General features: G+C 44.2%; 1 protein-coding gene and 1 pseudogene across 2 annotated transcripts in view; both read right to left on the bottom strand.

The window, feature by feature from the left end:
* LOC118375225 (trace amine-associated receptor 13c-like) overlaps positions 1-23,483 on the bottom strand; it is a 189,367-nt gene that overhangs the window by 100,066 nt on the left and 65,818 nt on the right. The window contains exon 2 of one of the 2 annotated variants that reach the window (XM_052523026.1): positions 12,517-13,460. The exons of the other annotated variant lie outside the window; for it this stretch is intronic. Within the exon in view, the coding sequence (XP_052378986.1) occupies positions 13,019-13,460 (442 nt within the window). The 3' untranslated portion in view covers positions 12,517-13,018. Of the gene's footprint in view, positions 1-12,516; positions 13,461-23,483 lie in introns of those variants that run through there. 2 annotated transcript variants of the gene reach the window in all.
* The window catches only part of LOC127931185 (trace amine-associated receptor 13c-like), a 200,701-nt pseudogene that overhangs the window by 111,488 nt on the left and 65,730 nt on the right, over positions 1-23,483 (bottom strand).

The raw sequence follows: 23,483 nt of genomic DNA, 5'->3' as shown, positions 1-23,483 counted from the left end.
TTGAATTGCAAATATTTAGCTAATGTTGTCAACCACACAAACACAAACTAATAATAAAACAGTGAGATGTAGCCTGAGTACGCCCTCCTGATCTCTTGCTGCTCGTGACATAGGTACTCATATTCCCTCATCAGCTCCCAACTGGTGAGGGTGTGGTCACTCCCTGACCACTGAGGAGGCCTGGAGCAGGGCTGGTGGTCTCTTAGATGAGAGAGGTGTGTAGGCAACTCATCTTATTCAGGTGCATGATGGCTTCTTGTGGCAGTGTGGGCTGAGGTGGGTGGTGACAGCAGCCCAAAAAAAAATCTGCAAATGCATCCAGCAAGTTTGTAGAGTCACAATCTTGATGTAGTCATTGCGCTCTAGGAATATGGGCTAAATAATAACAACAACAGCTGGACAGTTTTTCACTGGTAGATTTGTATTCCTTCATTACTACTGAAATCAAATCAAATCAAATTTCAAATGAAATTGTATTGGTCACATACACATGGTTAGCAGATGTTAATGCGAGTGGAGTGAAATGCTTGTGCTTATAGTTCCAACAATGCAGTAATATCTAACAAGTATCTGTACATTTCGGTGTTCCTCAAGGTTCCGTTTTAGGACCACTATTGTTTTCACTATATATTTTAACTCTTGGGGATGTCAATCGAAAACATAATGTTAACTTTCAATGCTATGCAGATGACACACAGCTGTACATTTCAATGAAACATGGTGAAGCCCCAAAATTGCCCTCGCTAGAAGCATGTGTTTCAGACTTAAGGAAGTGGATGGCTGCACACTTTCTACTTTAAAACTCGGACAAAACAGAGATGCTTGTTCTAGGTCCCAAGAAACAAAGAGATCTTTTGTTGAATCTGACAATTAATCGTAATGGTTGTGCAGTCGTCTCAAATAACACTGTGAAAGACCTCGGCGTTACTCTGGACCCACAAATCTGAAGGGGTGAATGAGAATATATACATATAAATATATATGTGAGCGATAAGCATAAGCAACATGCAATAGATGGTATAAAATGCAGTATGTACATATGATATGAGTAATGTAAGATATGTAAACATTATTAAAGTGGAATTATTTCAACTGGTATTGTTTAAAGTGACAAGTGATCCATTTATTAAAGTGGCCAGTGATTAGGTCTCAATGTAGGCAGCAGCCTCTCTGAGTTAGTGAATGCTGTTTAGCAGTCTGATGGCCTTGAGATAGAAGCTGTTTTTCAGTCTCTCAGTCCAAGCTCTGATGAGCCTGCTCTGACCTCGACTTCTGTAAGGTAGCGGTGTGAACAGGCAGTGGCTCAGGTGGTTGTTTTCCTTGATTAACTTTTTGGCCTTCCTGTTACATCGGGTGCTTTAGGTGTCATGGAGGGCAGGTAGTTTTCCCCCGGTGATGCATTGTGCAGACCTCACTACCCTCTGCAGAGTCTTACGGTTGTGTGCGGAGCAGTTGCCGTACCTGGCTGTGATACAGACCGACAGGATGCTCTCGATTGTGCATCTGTAAAAGTTTGTCATGGTTTTGAGTGACAAGCCACATTTCTTCAGCCCCTGAGGTTGAAGGAGCGCTGTTGCGCCTTCTTCACCACACTGTCTGTGTGGGTGGACCACTTCAATTTGTCTGTGATGGGTACGCCGAGGAAATAAAAACTTTCCACCTTCTCCAGTATTGTCCCTTCGATGTGGATATGGAGGTGCTCCCTCTGCTGTTTCCTGAAGTCCACGATCATCTCCGTTGTTATGTTGACGTTGAGTGAGAGGTTGTTTTCCTGATACCACACTCCGAGTACCCTCACCTCCCTCCCTGTAGGCTGCCTCGTCGTTGTTGTTAATCAAGCCCACTACTGTTGTGCCGTCTGCAAACTTGATTATTGAGTTGGAGGTATGCATGGCCATGCAGAAGTGGGAGAACAGGGAGTAAGGGAGGGGTTGAGAATGCACCCTTGTGTATTCCCACTGTTGATGCTCAGTGAAGTGATATGTGATTGAAATACAGAGGTATTTTCAGGTAGAAATGATAAAGGTATATCCTAACCTTTAAATATCTCGAGTGATTCAGTCTTTTAACAGCATACTACTTTCAAACTTTTCTTTGTTTGGCTGGGCCTTCTAAAGGTAGTAATTCTTTAAATGAAATGTTCAGCAAGTTTTGCATTTAGATATTGGTTTCCTTACCCAATATGTCCGTTCCTAATTAAATGTCAACTCCCTGTACCTGCTTCTATTCTCCAGCGTCATTCCTTACAGAATGCAGCATCCAACGCATAAAGCATCAGTGAGTACTGGCGTTCCGTTTGGTGGTGACGTTGGTCCTGGGTTCATGGAACCGGGGTGCCTAACCAGCTTGTCGGGCTTCCACGCCATAGCTGGCTCGAGAGGTTTCCTTGCCCCCGTTGCCACAGAGTGCGCCCATCCCTCGTCGGATATCAGCCGGATCGTCAGGTCTTGTTCACCCAGCCGGCCCAGGAGTTTTCTTGTTTTGTTGCGGATGTCGGGCTTTAATTCCACCGCCGATGGAACCAAGGGTGCCTTAGCCAGCTCTTCGGGGCTTCCACGTCCTAGCTGGCTCGAGAGGTTTCCTTGCCGAGGTTGGCTCGGCAGATTCCCATCCCATGTCATGCTCCGTCAGATCATTGGGCTTCTACTCCACAGCAGGATTGACAGGCGTTCATGCCTCAGCCGGATCATCATGCTTCCTTGACTCAGCCGGTTCGCCAGGCACGTATGCACCTGCCGGTTCGTGGGGAGTTTAACCCCAGCCGGCTTGTCCAGCACCCATGTCTCAGCTGGCTCGCCCAGGTGGGACGCCGGGTAGGGGCACTGTCATGCCTGCTCCCGCTCTTTCCCCCTGGCGTTCGAGGACGCGAGGCTACCCTGCATTACACACTCCTGCCACCATCATTTATGCACACCTGCCTTCCCTCGTCACACGCTTCAGCAATACTGGACTCACATGGACTCACTCTATCACCTGTTTTTATTACCTCCCCTATATTTGTCAGTTCCCCAGCTCTGTTCCACGCTGCTGCATTGTTTGTCATCTGTCTTTGTGTTTCCCAGTTCTGACGCTGTTCTTGTCCTGTTGCATGTCCGTTCCTAATTAAATGTCAACTCTGCTTCTATACTCCAGCTCCATTACTTACATCCTAGATCACTTGGAAATGTGCATCTGGACAATGCACGCTCAAAATTCAGATATTCGTATATATTTCGACAGTAAAAATTCCTCTAAAATGTGCGTCTTCTCCCTTCGGACGATGATAACACAATGAACTGAGTGGGCGGGTGCAGTGTCGAGATGCGATGCACAATCTTTATGGTTGGTAATGGAAGGGCTATCGTTGGTGAGGGATACCTTAGGTAGGCTGAGCTGTAAAACTACCTTAAGGGAAACTGAAGGGACTGTGAGGGGAAGTTTGGTAGAGAGGAGCAGGACAGCTTTTTTTTACAGCCGCCCCAATATTTCTTATGGAAATATTAACATCCACAAAAAGGCCTCGAACCTAAATGGCAAAGTCTCTAATGGGGGCCACATTATTTAAAGTCTCTGAAAAGCCACAAGCCTCATCGGGAAGCTTATTGTTAGTGTGCCAAATCCTACCCTGCAGAAAAGGCATGGCTTTGGTGCTGCCCCACGAGGGAGGTACAGAGATACACAGAGACTCTCCTGGGGCCTCCACATGTAAGGGATTATCCCCGAGAAATTGATAAAAATGAATGGGAAAGCATTGGCATAGGACAAAACATATACACGGTGTCCAATACCACCCAATTTGGCGTTGATTCATGCAAAGTGTTTTGCAAATGCCATATGGCAAATGCCAGTTGTAACACTTTAAAAATCCAACAGGTGGCGTGTGCGCTCCACCTTGGTTGTTCATATTGGAAATGTAACCCAAGTCAACATCCAAAAGCAACATTTTGAAAAAAGTTTTTTTGTCATAAACTTATCACCCCTTTAAAAAGTGCTTTCTGGACCGTTTTTGAAATTTTTTAGATTTTTTGTCAATTACACATGTGTAAGAACTGTATGAATATACTTTTGTCCAATTTTATTATCATAATTATTTTTTTTTTTTACTTGCGCATAAGGCACATGTTTTGTCCATTTGCAATATAATTTCATAGGAAGTCAAAAGTCAAAAATGGCAAAATTTCATAAAAAAATTCACACACCCCTAAAAAGTGCTTTCTGGACCGTTTTTTGAAATTCTTTCGATTTTTGTGTCAATTACACACGTATAAGAACTGTATCAACATACTTTTGTTGTATTTTATTGTCATAATTTTTTATATATTTTTTTACATGTGCATAAGGCATATGTTTTGTGGGGGCCAAATGTCATAAGAAATTTGACATGCTCAAAAATCCTGCAGAAATGCAAAATTGACTGGCCTGATGAACTCGGGATGCCGGGCAGTGATAGTTGTTCCTTTCCATCACTCATTGTGTTGATTTCATCATGTCCATTTGGTGATGTGTTTTCACTATAGAATCATTTTGCAAATGCACGTGCATTTGCAATATGTTTCAATGGGCATTTACCATTACAAATTTTTCGTGCTCAAAACTCCTGCAGAAATGCAAAATTGACTGGCCTGATGAACACAGGATGGCCGGGCAGAGATAGTTGTTCCTTTCCATCACTCGTGGTGTTGATTTCATCATGTCCATTTGGTGATGTTTTTTCACTATAGAATCATATTGCAAATGCACGTGCATTGTTGTGCAACTGGTGATTGAAGATAGCCACCTGGTAACCCAAAAATAAAAATTTGGTTGTAAATGCATTTACCGGGACTCCTATTGTCCAACACAATGGGCATTTACCATCACGAATTTGGCATGCTCAAAAATCATGCAGAAATGCAAAATTGACTGGCCTGATGAACACAGGATGGCCTGGCAGTGATAGTTGCTCCTTTCCATCGCTCGTTGTGTTGATTTCATTATGTCCATTTGTTTATGTATTTTCACTTTTGCAAAGTCACTGTGCATTTGCAATATGGTTCAATGGGCATTTACCATCACAAATGTGTCATGCTATAAAAATCGTGCAGGAATGCGAAATTGACTGGCCCGATGAACTCGGGATGGCTGGGCAGTGATTCTGGTACCTCTCCATCGCTCGTTAGGGTTGATTTCAGAATATCACTTTGGTGATGGTACCTCACTGTTTAAACATATTGCAAATGGACAAGAGTCACCAGCAAGTCACCGTCCATCAGTCAATTAGATATCATTCTGACACCAAACTGATACAAACTGACACCAAACCCACTTTTTCCAACTCGTTTAGTAGCCAACTATCGCATACTTCAGAGCTGGCCCAAAATTCACAACGCCTTGGGTTCAAACCATAAAAAAACATAAAACACATAGTTACGTTCTAGCTGCAGGTCCATTTCTTATGGTATGTGTAGGCCTAGCTGAGGCGTCCCCGAATCCCAAGTTTTGGCTTGATAGGTCATTTGGTGTCCGAGTAAAACCCTAATTGGTGCAGAAAATCCACTTTTTTCCATGACTTGCTACGGGGTCCTTGAATGAGCTAACGGACAGAAACATTGGGTTCTGTCTCTATGGGCTGAGACGGTCACAATGCACCTAGTCTTGTGACTCTGGGACATTTCTAAATGTCGTCATTTTCGTGATGCAAAAATGAATTGAAGTCATTGCAAATGTACGAGGCTGTTTCTCGGTCCGAGAACCTTCTAGAGTGATGTAACTCACCACGCACTATCGACCTGAGGTCTAGAACAGGTTTCTAAAGTTTTGGAAGGTCTGACAGTTCTTATTTAGCTCGAACAAAGCTAACTATTGGAGGAACTGTCTGTCTCTACGCACCCCAATACGTCCCTCCTTCCAAGTTGTGTGTCTGTGTTCCTTTGCAGTCTTTCCTTTGGAATTTTATGAGAAAAATGACTGATTTACGGTTGATGGGGGTTGCCTAATCACACATATGACGTTTTGGACAGATCTGATTTTTTAACCCTTCGAAACAGCCCTTGAGACACCAATTATGGCACAGGATAAGTCAACACATATCCTCATTGGGGTATGCCTTTACAGAATCCTGAGTTTTAAGTCTTTACGTTAAGAATTGACTGATTTACACAGGGTTGAATGCACTATGTCTATCAAACTGCAGGCAAGGTATGGATATACACTTTTAGGGTGATTTTAACCACTTCCGGTTGGTCCAGGAAGCTTAGAATCAACACAGGTAGACCTCATAGTGGCCTGATGGACTGGTACCGAAGACATTCATAACCCACATAGGCTTCAGGTTGAATTTAGGGGTGCAGGCAATGTATTCCTATGGGGAGAGAAGTCAATGCAAACTGTTTGATGTAAACACCTTATTTTAACTGTGAAGGGTTAATGCCACACTGTCAAGGTTAGGCTTGCACGGATCGGGAGGACCTTAGGAACGTACCTGAGGTCGAATTGTGTTTCTCACCCTAACGGTTCTCTCACTGTCACCCAAAAGCTAATTACATTGTGGGGCAGGCTTCATTTTGGGCCTACTTTTCTAATGGTCGCTGCGCTTAGACCGAGCGAGCTACAGTCAAGCGGGATATCTCGTTGAACTCGGCACGGCCTAGGGATGATGGTAATGCCATTGCCTGCTCTCTGTGTCTTTAAGCACTGCACTTTGTCATTCCATCCTTGCTCTGTGTGTGTGTGAGAGCTTTTCTTTGACATCTGTTGGGAGAAATGACTGATTTACAGTTCAGGAGGGTTACCTAGTCACACATATGAAGTTTTGGAAAGATGTGAATTTTTTTAACCCTTCAAAACAGACAGTGTGACCCAATTAAAGGCACTTCCGGTTGGCACAGGAAGCTCTAAATAAACTCATATCCTGATTGGGATATGCCTTTACAGAATCCTGAGTTTTAAGTCTTTACATTAAGAACTGAGTGTCTTATTTCAGAAAATCATAGAAAATCACAGAAATCTCGCAGAGCTCCGCAGCACACTTTAAAAATATTTGTATGAACACCCTGCAACTGGATCTGTAACTGTTGAAAAAAACACCTCTTTGAACATCACCAATCTGTCATTGTACGATTTCTCTTAAATGACGATAGATAAATGGCTGGTTCTTTTTTAATGACACCGGAGGCTCCTTGACTTTGACGTGAAGTGGAAAAATAATTTCTCTATTTTCATTTTGGACCTTTAATCCCAGAGAAATGGCCATAACTCAAAAACCGTTGAGGCCTAGACGCCATCTTGTTCGGGGCCATCTGCCCATTATGCCAAACCTACGCTCACCAAGTTTCGGCTTCGAAATATTTTCCGTTTTCGAGATAAGGCCCCGTCGTGATTCGTGATGTTTTGTCCAATTGCAATATGATTGCTTATGCCCTCTTGTGGGATTTTCCGGGACAACGGAAAACTTACCAAAATTTGATTATTTTATAAAACGCAAACCGAATGTCCGACGCCGACCGCGAATTTTAGGAACGTTCTCGGACGTCTAGTAAGGGACCGTACATTTGCAATATGTACTTTCTCACTAATCATACAGCAAATGTCAAAATGGGGACTAGGGTTCCAATTTTGGAACACCCCCCACATTCAGCTGGAAGGTGGCGCATGGAACGCAAAAATATTCCTAAAAATATTTAACCTCCACACATCAACAAGTCCAATAGCTCAAATGAAAGATAAACAACTTTTTATCTACCCAGCAAGTCAGATTTCTAAAATGTTTTACGACGAAAACATAGCACATATTTATGTCAAACCACCACCGCAGACATAGCTCATTTGCAGAGCCAAGTTGGAAAATATATGCAATCAACAAACGCAGGATTAAAAGAAAAATAATTTCACTAACCTTTTCAAATCTTCATCAGATGACAGTAATATAACATGTTACACAGTACATTTATGTTCTTTTTTCGATAATATGCTATATATATCCATAAATCTCTGTTTACAATGACGCATCGTTCAACAAATGCTACTCAAATGTCTGGAGAAATGACGATAGCTCCGGCAGATAACGTCAGCTAACAAGGAATACACATCATAAACTTTGACTAAATATACATGTTCTACATATATATAGAAAGATACACTTCTTCTAAATGCAATCGCTGTGTTACATTTATTTTTAACGTTACAGGTTTCGTTCACTAGGCTATACTATGAGTCGGCGCTCAAAAAGTAGCATTATGGCTCCTCTATCTTGGAGTCCACACAAACCCAAATTTACCACATAAATATTCCCTTACCTTTGCTGTTCTTCCATCAGAAGACCTGGAAGGAATTATACTTACCAAAAACAGCGTTTAGTTTTGCAGTCTGTGTCTTTCGGTTCTCAAACACAACACATTTCGGTTGAAATGTAAACAAAAGTCAAGTGGATGCGCACCAAAACGTCAAACTTACATATTATATGTCGACTAAACTTATCAAACTAAGTTCATAATCAAGCTTTAACATGTTATAAAGGTGTACAGCAATCGTGAGGACGAACAGAAACGCATGCATTGTATAATCGATCTTGGAAAAAAGACAGGACCGGAGCAGAGCGCGCATAAAAGTAGCCTGTTTTTCGCGTGACCGAAAGGTTTTGGCCTGCCAAAACTTTCGTGAGCGCGATTCTCACAATGAGAAGCCCCATTGAAAGCTGAGATCACGCTGAAGACAGAGAGACTGTTCCCAGACCTGTAAGTGCTTGGGAAGGGTGGGGGCGATGACATCAAAGTTGGGCCAACTTTTATGATGACAAGAGAGAGTTTGGGAGAATGACTGCCCTGAGAGTTCTGCTTTACATACAGACATAATTTAAACGGGTTTAGAAGCTTTAGAGTGTTTTCTATTCAATAATATTTTTATTTGCATATATTAGCAACTTTTGACAAACAAAACGTATGTTTACTATGGGCACGCAATTACTCCAGCGGGGCAGTAGACAGCCCTATCCCCAACAGGTTAAGGTATGGAAAGCCACGCGTGTGAGGGAGGGCCCTCTAACTCTGCTGGTGCAGGGTATCTGGGCCCCATCCTTAGAAGCTGTGTGCAACGCCAAAGGCTGGCCACAACTGAAGCAGGTGGTTCTTCTACTGCAGTGGAGAATTGCCACAGCATGCCAGGCACAACCGTTGTTGGTAGCTCACTGGCTGCGGCTGATGTTGGTGAATCTTTCACCACTACCGAAAACACTGAAATGCATGGTAGAGCATGTTGGGAACCATAGGGATCATTAGAGATCTGGAGGCATTGGGCAGCTGGGCCCCAGAGAAAAGTTCAGGTGGTGTCCCACCTGGGAAGGGCTGAGGGTCATCCAAGGCAGGAGATGGGAGGCCCGCCAGAACGAGAGACAGCAGGTCCCAAGGGTCAGGGAATGTTGGTTGCCCCAGATCAGGGAACTGAGGGCCAAGCAGGGCAGGGAACTTTGAACCCACTACTAAATCTGAGGACTGCAAGCCAGGAATAGTGGGAAGCTGCAAACCTAGCCAAGCAGGGAACATATAGTCTTGTGCTAGTATAGGCAACTGGTTGCAGGCTGAGGGCTGTGAACTGTCTAACTGCACATCTAGAGGAGCAGATAACTCTGGGTATAGTGGGGCGAGAGACCCAGGACCTAGAACTAGGGCAGGTGGTTTGGCCTGAAGCACTGAGGGAGCTGACTGCTTGCCGACTAAGGCTGGGGGCTGCCGACCAACTGAGGAAGATGCTGCAAACCTAGTGGGACAGAGAACCTATAGCCTGGCGCAGCAGTAGACTGAGGGCCGACAAGAGCTGGAGACAGTGAGAACGACTCTGAATCTGACAGGGAAAATGCCTCTGAACTTGACAGGGAGTGGCCCCAGTGGTACCATGGAGGTGGTGAACACTCCCGACGGGTGGTCCTGGAGTAGTGTCTCTCAGGGGAGTAGACTGGCGACTCGTGGAGTACCGGCTCTGATGACGCTCCCGTGGCGGAGATGACGGGAGGCCTGGAGCTGTGGTGGTCATTAACTCTGGCTAGAAGGACAACGTGAAAACAGTTGGCTGGTATGCCCTCACCCGTCTGAGCGGTCTGCTGTGAATTCCCTCACACTATATATGCTTACAACTGATGGGTCTGGTTCTGTCCTCTATAGTGCTGTCCTGTTAGAACATGATGTTGAGGCCCATCGCTGTACACTTGATAGTTACCACCACATACACAGACACTGTTGTTTCCATTTGAGGATTTTTGTATGATTTTGTTCATCCTAATTACTTAGAATCTAGTTGTTCTGGTTCTATAAGGCAAAAATTATCGCAAATGTAAACAGTATTAGTTCAATCAAATATGCCGAATGCTGTCAAGTACTTACTCCCAAGCCCTTAACCAACAATGCAGTTCAAGAAATAGAGTTAAGAAAATATTTACAAAATAATCTAAAGTAAAAAACATTTTTAAAAGTAACACAATGAAGTTACATAAGAATGACCAGGCTCCATACAGGGGTTCCCGGTAGAGGTAAATTGACTATGCATAGATAATAAACAGCGAGTAGAAGCAGTGTAAAAACAAACGGGGGGGTCACTGTAAATATTCCGGTTGGCCATTTAATTAATTGTTCAGCCGGCTTATGGCTTGGGGGTAGAACTTGTTAAGGATCCTTTTTGAACTTGACTTGGGGCTCTGGTACCGCTTGCTGTGTGTTAGCAGAGAGAACAGTCTATGACCTGGGTGTCTGTAGTCTTTGACAATTTTTTGGGGCTTCATCTGACATGACCTAGTATATACAGTGGGTCCTGGATTGCAGGAAGCTTGTTCTGGGCCTGATGCACTACCCTCTGTAGCTTCTTATGGTCGGATGGCGAGCAGTTGCCATACCAGGAGGTGATGATAAGGGTTATAACTATAAAATATACGTATAGTTAAAAAATAAAGAGCAAATGGCATTACACTTACAACATGACTATAAAGGGATATAAACACAGCATCAATATAAATAAAAAGTTAAAAATTCACCTCTTAGAGAGAGAGAGAAACAAATTACTTGGATAGAAAGCTGGTCAAGATTTATGGCACCCTCTCTCTCTCGCCTTGTGTGAGAATCTGCCCTACAGTCTGTACATAGTCATGGAATCACTGGTCACTTTAATAATGGAACACTAGTCACTTTAATAATGTTAACACACTGCTTTACTCATCGCATATGTATATACTGTATTCAACTGTATTTGTTGTCAGTACCACTCAGTCATTGCCTAGTCAAGTATTTAAATACAGTATTTCTAAATTTCATTATTTTACTTTTAGATTTGTGTGTATTGTTATGAATTGTTAAGGTACTGTTGGAGCTTGGAAGAAAAGCATTTCACATTTCACACCTGCAATAACATCTGCTAAATATGTGTATGTGACCAATAAAATGTGATTTTGATTTGATTTTGTAGTATATTAAAGGTAATAACCCTTGAAACGTAATGTTCAGTTAAGATATGTATTTAGATATTGGTTCCCTTACCCTCTAAGCAGTCTATAAACTGCTCATAGTCTGTGTCACACTGACATTGCTCATCCATATCTCCATATATTCTTAATTCCAGTCCTTTACTTAGATTTGTGTGTTTAAGGTATTTGTTGTGAAATTGTTGTATATTACTTGTTAGATATTGCTGCACTATGAGATGTTCAAGCATTTCACTCCACCCATAGTAACATCTGCTGAACACGTGTATGTGATCAATACAGTTTGATTTGATCTGATTTCTAATGAGTGACTGCAATCCACACTTTGGTTTCGGTAGTCACTGTCAACAAACAAGAATGTTATAATTTTCAGACAAACACATTACTTCCTTCAGCACACTACTACAACAGTGTGACTGTTTTGGAATAAAATGTTCAATATATTTCCTTTAACATCCTCTGTGTTGTGTGCTTATTGTTTAACCATTGATATGTTCCAGGTCATTTTGAGAACTTTAGGAGCATCAGGTACTGCTGGAATGTCTACCAGTAGCATGTCCATGTGATAAATTAAACTGGTCACTGTTCAAAACATTTATAAAGAATTAAGAAAGTATGAATAGTCCTCACTTTAGATTAGAGACTGCAAAACTACTTTACTAATGATTAGTACATGGTTTATAAGGATATTTATTAAAATGATTATGAATGATCTGCTGAATCTTTATTACATACCATAAAAGTTGTCATAAATGTGTGAATAACTAGCTTACTAAAACAAATGTGGGAGTAATGATACATGAGTGATGAATAAGCCATTTACTAATCCATTATACATTCTTTATTACAAAGTGTTAAAATAAAGTGTTACCGATCTCTATATCAATTCAGACTCCACAGCATCTGAGAGAGCTGTTCTGGTGTAGTGAGAGTAGTGGTACTGTTCTTACCCAGTATGTTGAAGTTCAAGTGTCTGCTGTGGTCTCCTGCGTTTAATCATTAATGCATATAGTAGTTATTTACACATGTGAGAATACCTCGCTGACTAACATTTAACACATGTGGGAGTAATTATTAATAAATGGTGAGAAAACTGTAAATTCCTTACAAATTGTTTATTACTGAACATTATAAAGTCTTACACATAATTGCATATTCTCGCATTTTACCCTCAACTACTTACACAATAGACTTGGACATTATCTGATATTGTGCAATATTGAACAATTCAACTTCAGTACACTTGTTAAAGGCATTGTGTCCCAATTCAGCCACTAGATGGTGATGTTAAACAAGATATAGAATGACTCATAACCTCCTCCTTAGGAGACAAACGCAGGCTTTGGTATTTGGAATATACAGCCCAAAATGTCTACAATGTCTTTTATAAAAATAAAAAAACTTATGCATTCTTATGCCTTTTCCAAGTCATTCCAATTCAATCGAGCCAAATCATTCTGTATCAACACCACAGGTATCTATGATGAAAACACTGAGATAAGTAATGTCTCGTATTGTTACATGAAAGAAGCAATTACAACAATTGTATTACATAACTATGGCAAATCTATGTTACTCAAATGTTGGAATAAAACGTAGGAACTATGAACGCCTTAACTTCAGAGTTAAAATAAGTTTAGCTGTCACTTTGAACCAAGGATAAAAGAAAGCATAAATAATTGGATTAATTAATGAATTAACAAGTGGCAGAAAGCTGATGAAATATGATGAGAAAATTTCAATTAAAAAAGAGGAAAAAAAGTAAATAAATAGAGATGGAATCCAACAAATGAAATAGTTGAAAACAACAATAGACAGAGTTTTTGCTGCTTTTCTCTCAGACTTATTTGCCTGTACAGTTTTAACACCAGACACACTGACAGCCTCTTTTGAAAATACCTTTCTGGCCTGTGATCTGGCCACCACAAAGATTTTCAAATAAAGTGTTATAATAATAGAGCAAGGGACAACCATTATAAATACAATGTACATTATGTTATTAACCCAGGTTTTTCCTTCAACAATAAAACATTCTTTCAAACACCTACTGGGTACCTGCACATTTACAAAGTTTTTGTAATGACAGCATCATATATGATACAACACCACCAGGTAATGGATATAAAACACATCATTCTTCTTATTGTTATTCTAGAGTGGTACAATAAGGGATCACACACAGCAACATAGCGGTCAATAGATATAAGGACCAAATTACCCAGAGATAAAGAAGTACATAAAAAAGAGATGTAGAATTGAAACACACAGAAATATTCTCCAAAACCCCAGCATGGTTCCATTATTGCTACAGTCATTACTGGTATCACAATCAGTCCAACCAGGAGATCTGACACAGCCAGAGAGAGGATGAGCAGGTTGGTTGGAGTGTGGAGCTGCTTGAAGTGAGAGATGGAGATGATCACCAGTACGTTCAAAAGTACTGTAACTGCTGAAATCAATGAGAAGAAGATGTACAGTGTTATGTAGATAGATGTCGATAGCAAAGCCTTTCTGCAAGAAGAGTTTCCGTCTTGAAAACAGTATTGAACATCTTCATGTTTCTCCATTTGTAATTCAATTCAAAATGCTGAGGTCCTGCTTGGTCCTGTGTGTGACCTGTCAGGTCCGCCTTCTGAGAAACTCTGAGCTCTGCCTTTCTATTTATCCCTGAGTTACTGACAGAAACTCCCCTCCCCAGAGTCTCTCTGCACACACACACACACACACACACACACACACACACACACACACACACACACACACACACACACACACACACACACACACACACACACACACACACACACACACACACACACACACACACACACACACACACACTCTCACACGTGAGCACAGAAATTAACAAACGGTTAGATAAACAAATAATTTGTGAAAGTATGATGTAATGTATGACAGGATTTGATGTTGCTATGCCCACCTAGCCTGTCCTTCAGCCTTACTGATAGTCAGAGATTAGATTGTTTTTCACATATTTCATTTGTTGGGTTCCACGGGTAGGCCGTCATTGTCCATAATAATTTGTTCTTAACTGACTTGCCTAGTTGAATAAAGGTTCAATAAAACATTTCAAAATAAATGAGAGAAAAGGTACATTTTCTCAATTAAGCATTAAAATGGGGAAAATATAATATGGTTGATGTTTTGGTCACTCAAAAGCTATTTTAATGGGAAATAGGATAACTGTGCAGACTAAGTGGTTTGGGTTTTGTCAGTGCTTAGTTTGGAACATAATCCACAGCCTCAGGAGACACGATGGCACATCACAGATGGTTCATTAATTAACCACTTGTAAGGCATTTACATTTTTATAAATGTAAAACATTTACTAATCAAATATTTTTTCAGTCCCTAATCTAAAACCAGAGCTATTTGTATTTTTGAAATTATGAATCAATGACCGGTGTAATTTCTCAGAATAAGAAGACATTTAAGGTGTCAAAATGGACTAGAATATATCAATGGTTGTAACATATACGCCTGGAGTCAGGAAGCACGCGCAGAAGGTAAGTTTAATGATGAGAAAAAGCAGATAAACAAAACAGGAGATGCGTACTGAACGTGAACAAAACCAATACTGCCTGATGACTGAGTCTACATGAAGCGAGAGTAACAAGGGTGGTGATGATGTCCAGCACAATGTGGGTTGCCAGGACCGGTGGTCAGTAGACCGATGACTTTGAGCATCGTAGGCATGACAGTACCGCTTTGGATTGAGTTAATCAACAGCCGATCTCTCACCCCCATGGGGACGTAGCTGCGCTTTGGAGGGCAGGGTTCCCTCTCCAGAGCCTGTCGGAACCACGTCTACGTCCCAAAACACAGGGCCAACAATACAGGAGGACAGGTTGATGGGCTGGAGGACACTCACAGGACCCTCAACCGACAAGGGAACGCTGGTCCTCCGACATCCTGGTCCTTGGCAGTGATTATCATCCTCGACCAGGAGATGGTGGAGTTATGATGTTGGAGCCACGGGAAGCCTTGGATGACTTTGTGTACTGGTGCGGTAATGGTGAGGAAGGGAAGGGAATGCTTTCCTGGGGCATGGGTCCCACTGTGAGTAGTGCTGTGATGTGCATAACCGTGCCGGATACCAATGGTTGTTTATCCAAGGCTTGGACAGGAAAAGGAGAGGATAGCGGGTATGAAGTTAAGTTCAGGGAGGAGGCGAGGGCCAATGAAGTTCGCTAAGGCATTGGAGTACACTAGAGAGACAACACTTGAGGGACAGTCAGCCAGTGAAATGGCCTTTTTACATCACAAAGTGCTATACAGAAACCCAGCCTAAAACCCCAAACAACAATCAACGCAGATGTAGTAGCACGGTGGCTAGGAGAAACTCTCTAAAAAGACAGGAACCTAGGAAGAAACCTAGAGAGGAACCAGGCTCTGAGGGGTTGCCAGTCCTCTTCTAGCTGTGAAGATTATAGCAGTACATGGCCAAGATGTTCAAACGGTCATAGATGACCAGCATGGTCATCTTCATAATAAAGTTCTTCATAATGAAGTTCCCCGCAGCACCAGTGTCCACTAGAGCGGTAAAGACAACACCTGTGGGACAGCCAGTCAGTCAAATGGGAACCAGAAAGGGTTTGGTGGAAAACGATGATAATGGAATACTCACGCCTACCCTGGGAGATGGAAGGTCACAGGGCCGCCCATCTGCTCTAGTGGACCTCGGGGTGGGACGCACCGGACACCACTGAAGCTGGCGCACCTCCTGGCCGCAATAGGGACAGGGCACCAGCTGTCTCCGGCGACGCCTCTCTGCCACAGAGAGTGTGTGCCCCCTTCCTTCATGGGTTCAGGCTCTGCCTCAGACAGCCAAAGGAGGTAGGCGAGTGATGAGGTGGACACCAGTGCTCCCAAAGAAGGTTATCCAGACGGATGGCTATCGGAATGAGAGCATCCAAGGATATGTTGTCATCCCGACATGCCAACACCGTCTGGACCTCTTCATGCAGTCCACTGGGAATAGAGTGCGGAGCGACGGCTCATTCCATCCTCTGGAGGCTGCCACACTCCGAAAGATGAGGGCCTAATCCACAGTGATCTGGGCACCATTCTGGAGTTGGAAAACTCCCTCACCTCCATCTCTGCCCTCTGGAGGACCACCCTGAACAGAGCCATGAACCTCTCAAACAAACCCAGCTCCTCCTCTCCTCTCTCCCAGATGGTCGTAGCCCATTCCAACGACCGTCCGGTCAGCAGGGAAATGACCGAACGGAACACTCGGTGGTAGGGGCTCCCGTATGATAGGTGAAATAGAGGGAGCCCCGGAGTAGGAAGCCACGGCATTTCGATGTAGTGCCGTCATACTTCTCCGGAAGGGACAGTCGGGCTTCGCTGACCTGGGTGGATGGCTGGGGGACTGGCTCACTGCGACGACCCGTGGTAGGAGGCCCTACGTTAGAGGATTGGAGAACCTTGCTGGTGGTGTCGAGGCGGTGGAGACCGCGGAGGACCTCCTTCATGGCCGTACCCAGTACTGCCAGCTGGTGGTGTTGGTGGAGTAGACTGCCAGCTGGTGGTGTTGGTGGAGTAGATCACCCTCCTTCGCGGCTGAGAACACGGGGCCCTCCTTCACGGTCGTACCCAGTAGAGCCAGATGGTGGTGTCGAGGCACTGGAGAACGCAGAGGACCTCCTTCAAGGTCGTACCCAGTACTGCCAGCTGGTGGTGTTGGTGGAGTAGATCACCCTGTTCCTTGAACATGTGGAAGATGCTGTTATCTTCTGCTGCTTACATATTTTCTGAGGCAGTATTATGTAACGTATCTGCTTGGAGTCAGGAAGCAGGTCGAGAAGGTAGGTTTAATGATGAGAAAAAGCAGATAAATAAAACAGGAGAAGCGTACTGAACGTGAACAAAACCAATACTGCCTGATAACTGAGGCCACTGATTGCTATATAAAGTAGTCAGGGTGGTGATTAAGTCCAGGTGTGCGTAATGATGGGGAGCAGGTGTGTGCAATGATGGTTGCCAGGTGTGTGTAATGTGGGTTGCCAGGCCCGGTGAGTAGTAGACCAGCGATGCCGATCACGGAGGGAGCAGGAGTAGGAATGACAAGGGTAAAAGAATAATAATATAATAATAATAATACGCACACAATACAGGATGTTTAAGGAAACATACCTAACATTTAATTAACAAACACAAACCTGAGTACGCCCTCCTGATCTCTTGCTGCTCGTGACATAGGTACTCATATTCCCTCATCAGCTCCCAACTGGTGAGGGTGTGGTCACTCCCTGACCACTGAGGAGGCGTGGAGCAGGGCTGGTGGTCTCTTAGATGAGAGAGGTGTGGAGGCAACTCATTTCGGTGTTCCTCAAGGTTCCGTTTTAGGACCACTATTGTTTTCACTATATATTTTAACTCTTGGGGATGTCTTTCGAAAACATGTTAACTTTCAATGCTATGCGGATGACACACAGCTGTACATTTCAATGAAACATGGTGAAGCCCCAAAATTGCCCTCGCTAGAAGCATGTGTTTCAGACATAAGGAAGTGGATGGCTGCAAACGTTCTACTTTTAAACTTGGACAAAACAGAGATGCTTGTTCTAGGTCCCAAGAAACAAAGAGATCTTTTGTTGAATCTGACAATTAATCGTAATGGTTGTACAGTCGTCTCAAATAAAACTGTGAAGGACCTCGTCGTTACTCTGGACCCACAAATCTGAAGGGGTGAATGAGAATATGTACATATAAATATATATATGTGAGCGATAAGCATAAGCAACATGCAATAGATGGTATACAATGCAGTACGTACATATGATATGAGTAATGTAAGATATGTAAGCATTATTAAAGTGGAATTATTTCAACTGGTGAAAGTGACAAGTGATCCATTTATTAGTGGCCAGTGATTAGGGCCAGTGATTAGTGGCCAGTGATTAGGTCTCAATGTAGGCAGCAGCCTCTCTGAGTTAGTGAATGCTGTTTAGCAGTCTGATGGTCTTGAGATAGAAGCTGTTTTTCAGTCTCTCGGTCCTAGCTCTGATGAGCTCTGATGAGCCTGCTCTGACCTCGACTTCTGTATGGTAGTGGTGTGAACAGGCAGTGGCTCGGGTGGTTGTTTTCCTTGATGAACTTTTTGGCCTTCCTGTTACATCGGGTGCTTTAGGTGTCATGGAGGGCAGCTAGTTTGCCCCCGGTGATGCATTGTGCAGACCTCACTAACCTCTGCAGAGTCTTACGGTTGTGTGCGGAGCAGTTGCCGTACCAGGCTGTGATACTGTAAAAGTTTGTCATGGTTTTGAGTGACAAGACAAATTTCTTCAGCCCCCTGAGGTTGAAGGAGCGCTGTTGCGCCTTCTTCACCACACTGTCTGTGTGGGTGGACCACTTCAATTTGTCTGTGATGTGTACGCCGAGGAAATACAAACTTTCCACCTTCTCCACTATTGACCCTTCGATGTGGATAGGGAGGTGTTCCCTCTGCTGTTTCCTGAAGTCCACGATTATCTCCGTTGTTATGTTGACGTTGAGTGAGAGGTTGTTTTCCTGATACCACACTCCGAGCACCCTCGCCTCCCTCCCTGTAGGCTGCCTCGTCGTTGTTGTTAATCAAGCCCACTACTGTTGTGTCGTCTGCAAACTTGATGATTGAGTTGGAGGTGTGTATGGCCATGCAGTCGTGGGAGAACAGGGAGTACGGGAGGGGTTGAGAACGCACCCTTGTGGGTTCCCACTGTTGATGCTCAGTGAAGTGAGATGTGATTGAAATACAGAGGTATTTTCAGGTAGAGATGATAAAGGTATATCCTAACCTTTAAATATCTTGAGTGATTCAGTCTTTTAACAGCATACTACTTTCAAACTTTGCTTTGTTTGGCTGGGCTTTCTAAAGGTAGTAATTTTTTCAATGAAATGTTCAGCATTTGCATTTAGATATTGGTTTCCTTACCCAATTTGTCCGTTCCTAATTAAATATCAACTCCCTGTACCTGCTTCTATTCTCCAGCGTCATTCCTTACAGAATGCAGCATCCAACACACAAAGCATCAGGGAGTACTGGCGTTCCGGTTGGTGGTGACGTTGGTCCTGGGTTGATGGAACCGGGGTGCCTAACCAGCTTGTCGGGCTTCCACGCCAAAGCTGGCTTGAGAGGTTTCCTTGCCACCGTTGGCTCAGAGTGCGCCCATCCCACTTCGGGTATCAACCGGATCGTCAGGTTTTGTCCACCCAGCCGGCCCAGGAGTTTTCTTGTTTTGTTGGTGATGTCAGACTTTAATTCCACCGCCGATAGAACCAGGGGTGCCTTAGCCAGCTCTTCGGGCTTCCACGTCCTAGCTGGCTCGAGAGGTTTCCTTGCCTAGGTCGGCTTGGCAGATTCCCATCCCATGTCATGTCCGTCAGATCATTGGGCTTCTACTCCGCAGCAGGATTGACAGGCGTTCATGCCTCAGCCAGATCATCAGGCTTCTATGACTCAGCCGGTTCGCCAGGCACGTATGCACCTGCCGGTTCGTGGGGAGTTTCACCCCAGCCGGCTTGTCCAGCACCCATGTCTCGGCCGGCTCGCCTAGGTGGGACGCCGGATAGGGGCACTGTCATGCCTGCTCCCGCTCCTTCCCCCTGGCGCTCGAGGACGCGAGGTTGCCCTGCATTACGCACTCCTGCCACCATCATTTATGCACACCTGTCTTCCCTCGTCACGCGCTTCAGCAATACTGAACTCACAAGGACTCACTCTATCACCTGTTGTTATTACCTCCCCTATATTTGTCAGTTTCCCAGCTCTGTTCCGCGCTGCTGCATTGTTTGTCATCTGTCTTTGTGTTTCTCAGTTCTGACGCTGTTCCTGTCCTGTTGCATGTCCGTTCCTAATTAAATGTCAACTCTGCTTCTATACTCCAGCTCCATTACCTAAATCCTAGATCACTTGGAAATGTGCATCTGGACAATGCACGCTCAAAATTCAGATATTCGTATATTTTTCGACAGTAAAAAGTCCTCTAAAATGTGCATCTTCTCCCTTCGGACGATGATAACACAATGAACTGAGTGGGCGGGTGCAGTGTCGAGATGCGATGCGCAATCTTTATGGTTGATAATGGAAGGGCTATGGTTGGTGAGGGATACCTTAGGTAGGCTGAGCTGCAAAACTGAAGGGACTGTGAGGGGAAGTTAGGTAGAGAGGAGAGAGGAGCAGGACAGCTTTTTTTTACAGCCGCCCCAATATTTCTTATGGAAATATTAACATCCACAAAAAGTCCTCGAACCTAAATGGCAAAGTCTCTAATGGGGGCCACATTATTTAAAGTCTCTGAAAAGCCACAAGCCTCATCGGGAAGCTTATTGTTAGCGTGCCAAATCCTACCCTGCAGAAAAGGCATGGCTTTGGTGCTGCCCCACGAGGGAGGTACAGAGATACTATTACCAGCCTGTTCAACCTCTCTTTCATATCGTCTGAGATCCCCAAGGATTGAAAGCTGCCGCAGTCATCCCCCTCTTCAAAGGGGAGACACCCTGGACCCAAACTGCTATAGACCTATATCCATCCTGCCCTGCCTATCTAAGGTCTTTGAAAGCCAAGTCAACAAACAGGTCACTGACCATCTCGAATCCCACCGTACCTTCTCCGCTGTGCAATCTGGTTTCCGAGCCGGTCACGGGTGCACCTCAGCCACACTCAAGGTACTAAATGATATCATAACCGCCATCGATAAAAGACAGTACTGTGCAGCCGTCTTCATCGACCTCGCCAAGGCTTTCGACTCTGTCAATCACCAAATTCTTATCGGCAGACTCAACAGCCTCGGTTTTCGGATGACTGCCTTGCCTGGTTCACCAATTACTTTGCAGACAGAGTTCAGTGTGTCAAATCGGAGGGCATGCTGTCCGGTCCTCTGGCAGTCTCTATGGGGGTGCCACAGGGTTCAATTCTCGGGCCGACTCTTTTCTCTGTATATATCAATGATGTTGCTCTTGCTGCGGGCGATTCCCTGATCCACCTCTACGCAGACGACACCATTCTATATACTTTCGGCCCGTCATTGGACACTGTGCTATCCAACCTCCAAACGAGCTTCAATGCCATACAGCACTCCTTCCGTGGCCTCCAACTGCTCCTAAACGCGAGTAAAACCAAATGCATGCTTTTCAACCGATCGCTGCCTGCACCCGCATGCCCGACTAGCATCACCACCCTGGATGGTTCCAACCTTGAATATGTGGACATCTATAAGTACCTAGGTGTCTGGCTAGACTGCAAACTCTCCTTCCAGACTCACATCAAACATCTCCAATCAAAAATCAAATCCAGAGTCGGCTTTCTATTCCGCAACAAAGCCTCCTTCACTCACGCTGCCAAGCTTACCCTAGTAAAACTGACTATCCTACCGATCCTCGACTTCGGCGATGTCATCTACAAAATGGCTTCCAACACTCTACTCAGCAAACTGGATGCAGTCTATCACAGTGCCATCCGTTTTGTCACTAAAGCACCTTATACCACCCACCACTGCGACTTGTATGCTCTAGTCGGCTGGCCCTCACTACATATTCGTCGCCAGACCCACTGGCTCCAGGTCATCTACAAGTCCATGCTAGGTAAAGCTCCGCCTTATCTCAGTTCACTGGTCACGATGGCAACACCCATCCGTAGCACGCGCTCCAGCAGGTGTATCTCACTGATCATCCCTAAAGCCAACACCTCATTTGGCCGCCTTTCGTTCCAGTACTCTGCTGCCTGTGACTGGAACGAATTGCAAAATCGCTGAAGTTGGAGACTTTTATCTCCCTCACCAACTTCAAACATCAGCTATCCGAGCAGCTAACCGATCGCTGCAGCTGTACATAGTCTATTGGTAAATAGCTCACCCTTTTCACCTACCTCATTCCCATACTGTTTTTATACTGTTTTTATTTATTTACTTTTCTGCTCTTTTGCACACCAATATCTCTACCTGTACATGCCCATCTGATCATTTATCACCAGTGTTAATCTGCAAAATTGTATTATTCGCCTACCTCCTCATGCCTTTTGCACACATTGTATATAGACTGCCCATTTTTTTCTACTGTGTTATTGACTTGCTAAATTGTTTACTCCATGTGTAACTCTGTGTTGTCTGTTCACACTGCTATGCTTTATCTTGGCCAGGTCGCAGTTGCAAATGAGAACTTGTTCTCAACTAGCCTACCTGGTTAAATAAAGGTGAAATAAAAAATTAAAAAAATAAATACGCAGAGACAGTCCTGGGGCCTCCCCATGGAAGGACACGCGGGTGAGGGAGGGCACTCTAGCTCTGCTGTTGCAGGGTAGCTGGGCCCCATCCTTAGAAGCTGTGTACAACACCGAAGGCTGGCCACGGCTGAAGCAGGTGGTTCTTCTACTGCGGTGGAGAATTGTGGCATGCCAGACACAACCGTTTTGGTAGCTCACTGGCTGCGGCTGAGGTTGGTAAATCTTTCACCACTGCTGAAAACACTGAAATGCATGGTAGAGCATGTTAGGAACCATAGGGATCATTAGAGATCTGGAGGCATTGGGCAGCTGGGCCCCAGAGAAAAGGTCAGGTGGTGTCCCATGTGGGAAGGGCTGAGAGTCATCCAAGGCAGGAGATGGGAGGCCCGCCAGAACTAGAGACAGCAGGTCCCAAGGGTCAGGGAATGGTGGTTACCCCAGATCAGGGAGCTGAGGGCCAAGCAGGGCAGGGCACTTTGAACCCACAACTAAATCTGAGGACTGCAAGCCAGGAATAGTGGGAAGCTGCAAACCTAGCCAAGCAGGGAACATATAGCCTAGTGCTAGTATAAGCAACTGGTTGCAGGCTGAGGGCTGTGATGTAGTGAGAGTGGTGGTGGTGGCTGCTGTGGTCTCCTGCGCTGTTGTGCTTAATCATTAATGCATATTGTAGTTATGGTGTTAGCCTTAATTGCATGTTTTTAAATTTGACCATCAACTACTTACACAATACACCATTGAGATAGAGATAGACTTTGACGTTATCTGATATCATGCAGTATTGTACATGTCAACTTCTGGTCCTTCTGTAGCTCAGTTGGTAGAGCATGGCGCTTGTAACGC

Source organism: Oncorhynchus keta, chromosome 7 (genome assembly GCF_023373465.1).
Source record: "Oncorhynchus keta strain PuntledgeMale-10-30-2019 chromosome 7, Oket_V2, whole genome shotgun sequence".
NCBI classification, from domain to species: Eukaryota; Metazoa; Chordata; class Actinopteri; order Salmoniformes; family Salmonidae; genus Oncorhynchus; species Oncorhynchus keta.
This window is presented reverse-complemented; position numbering and strand designations above follow the sequence as displayed.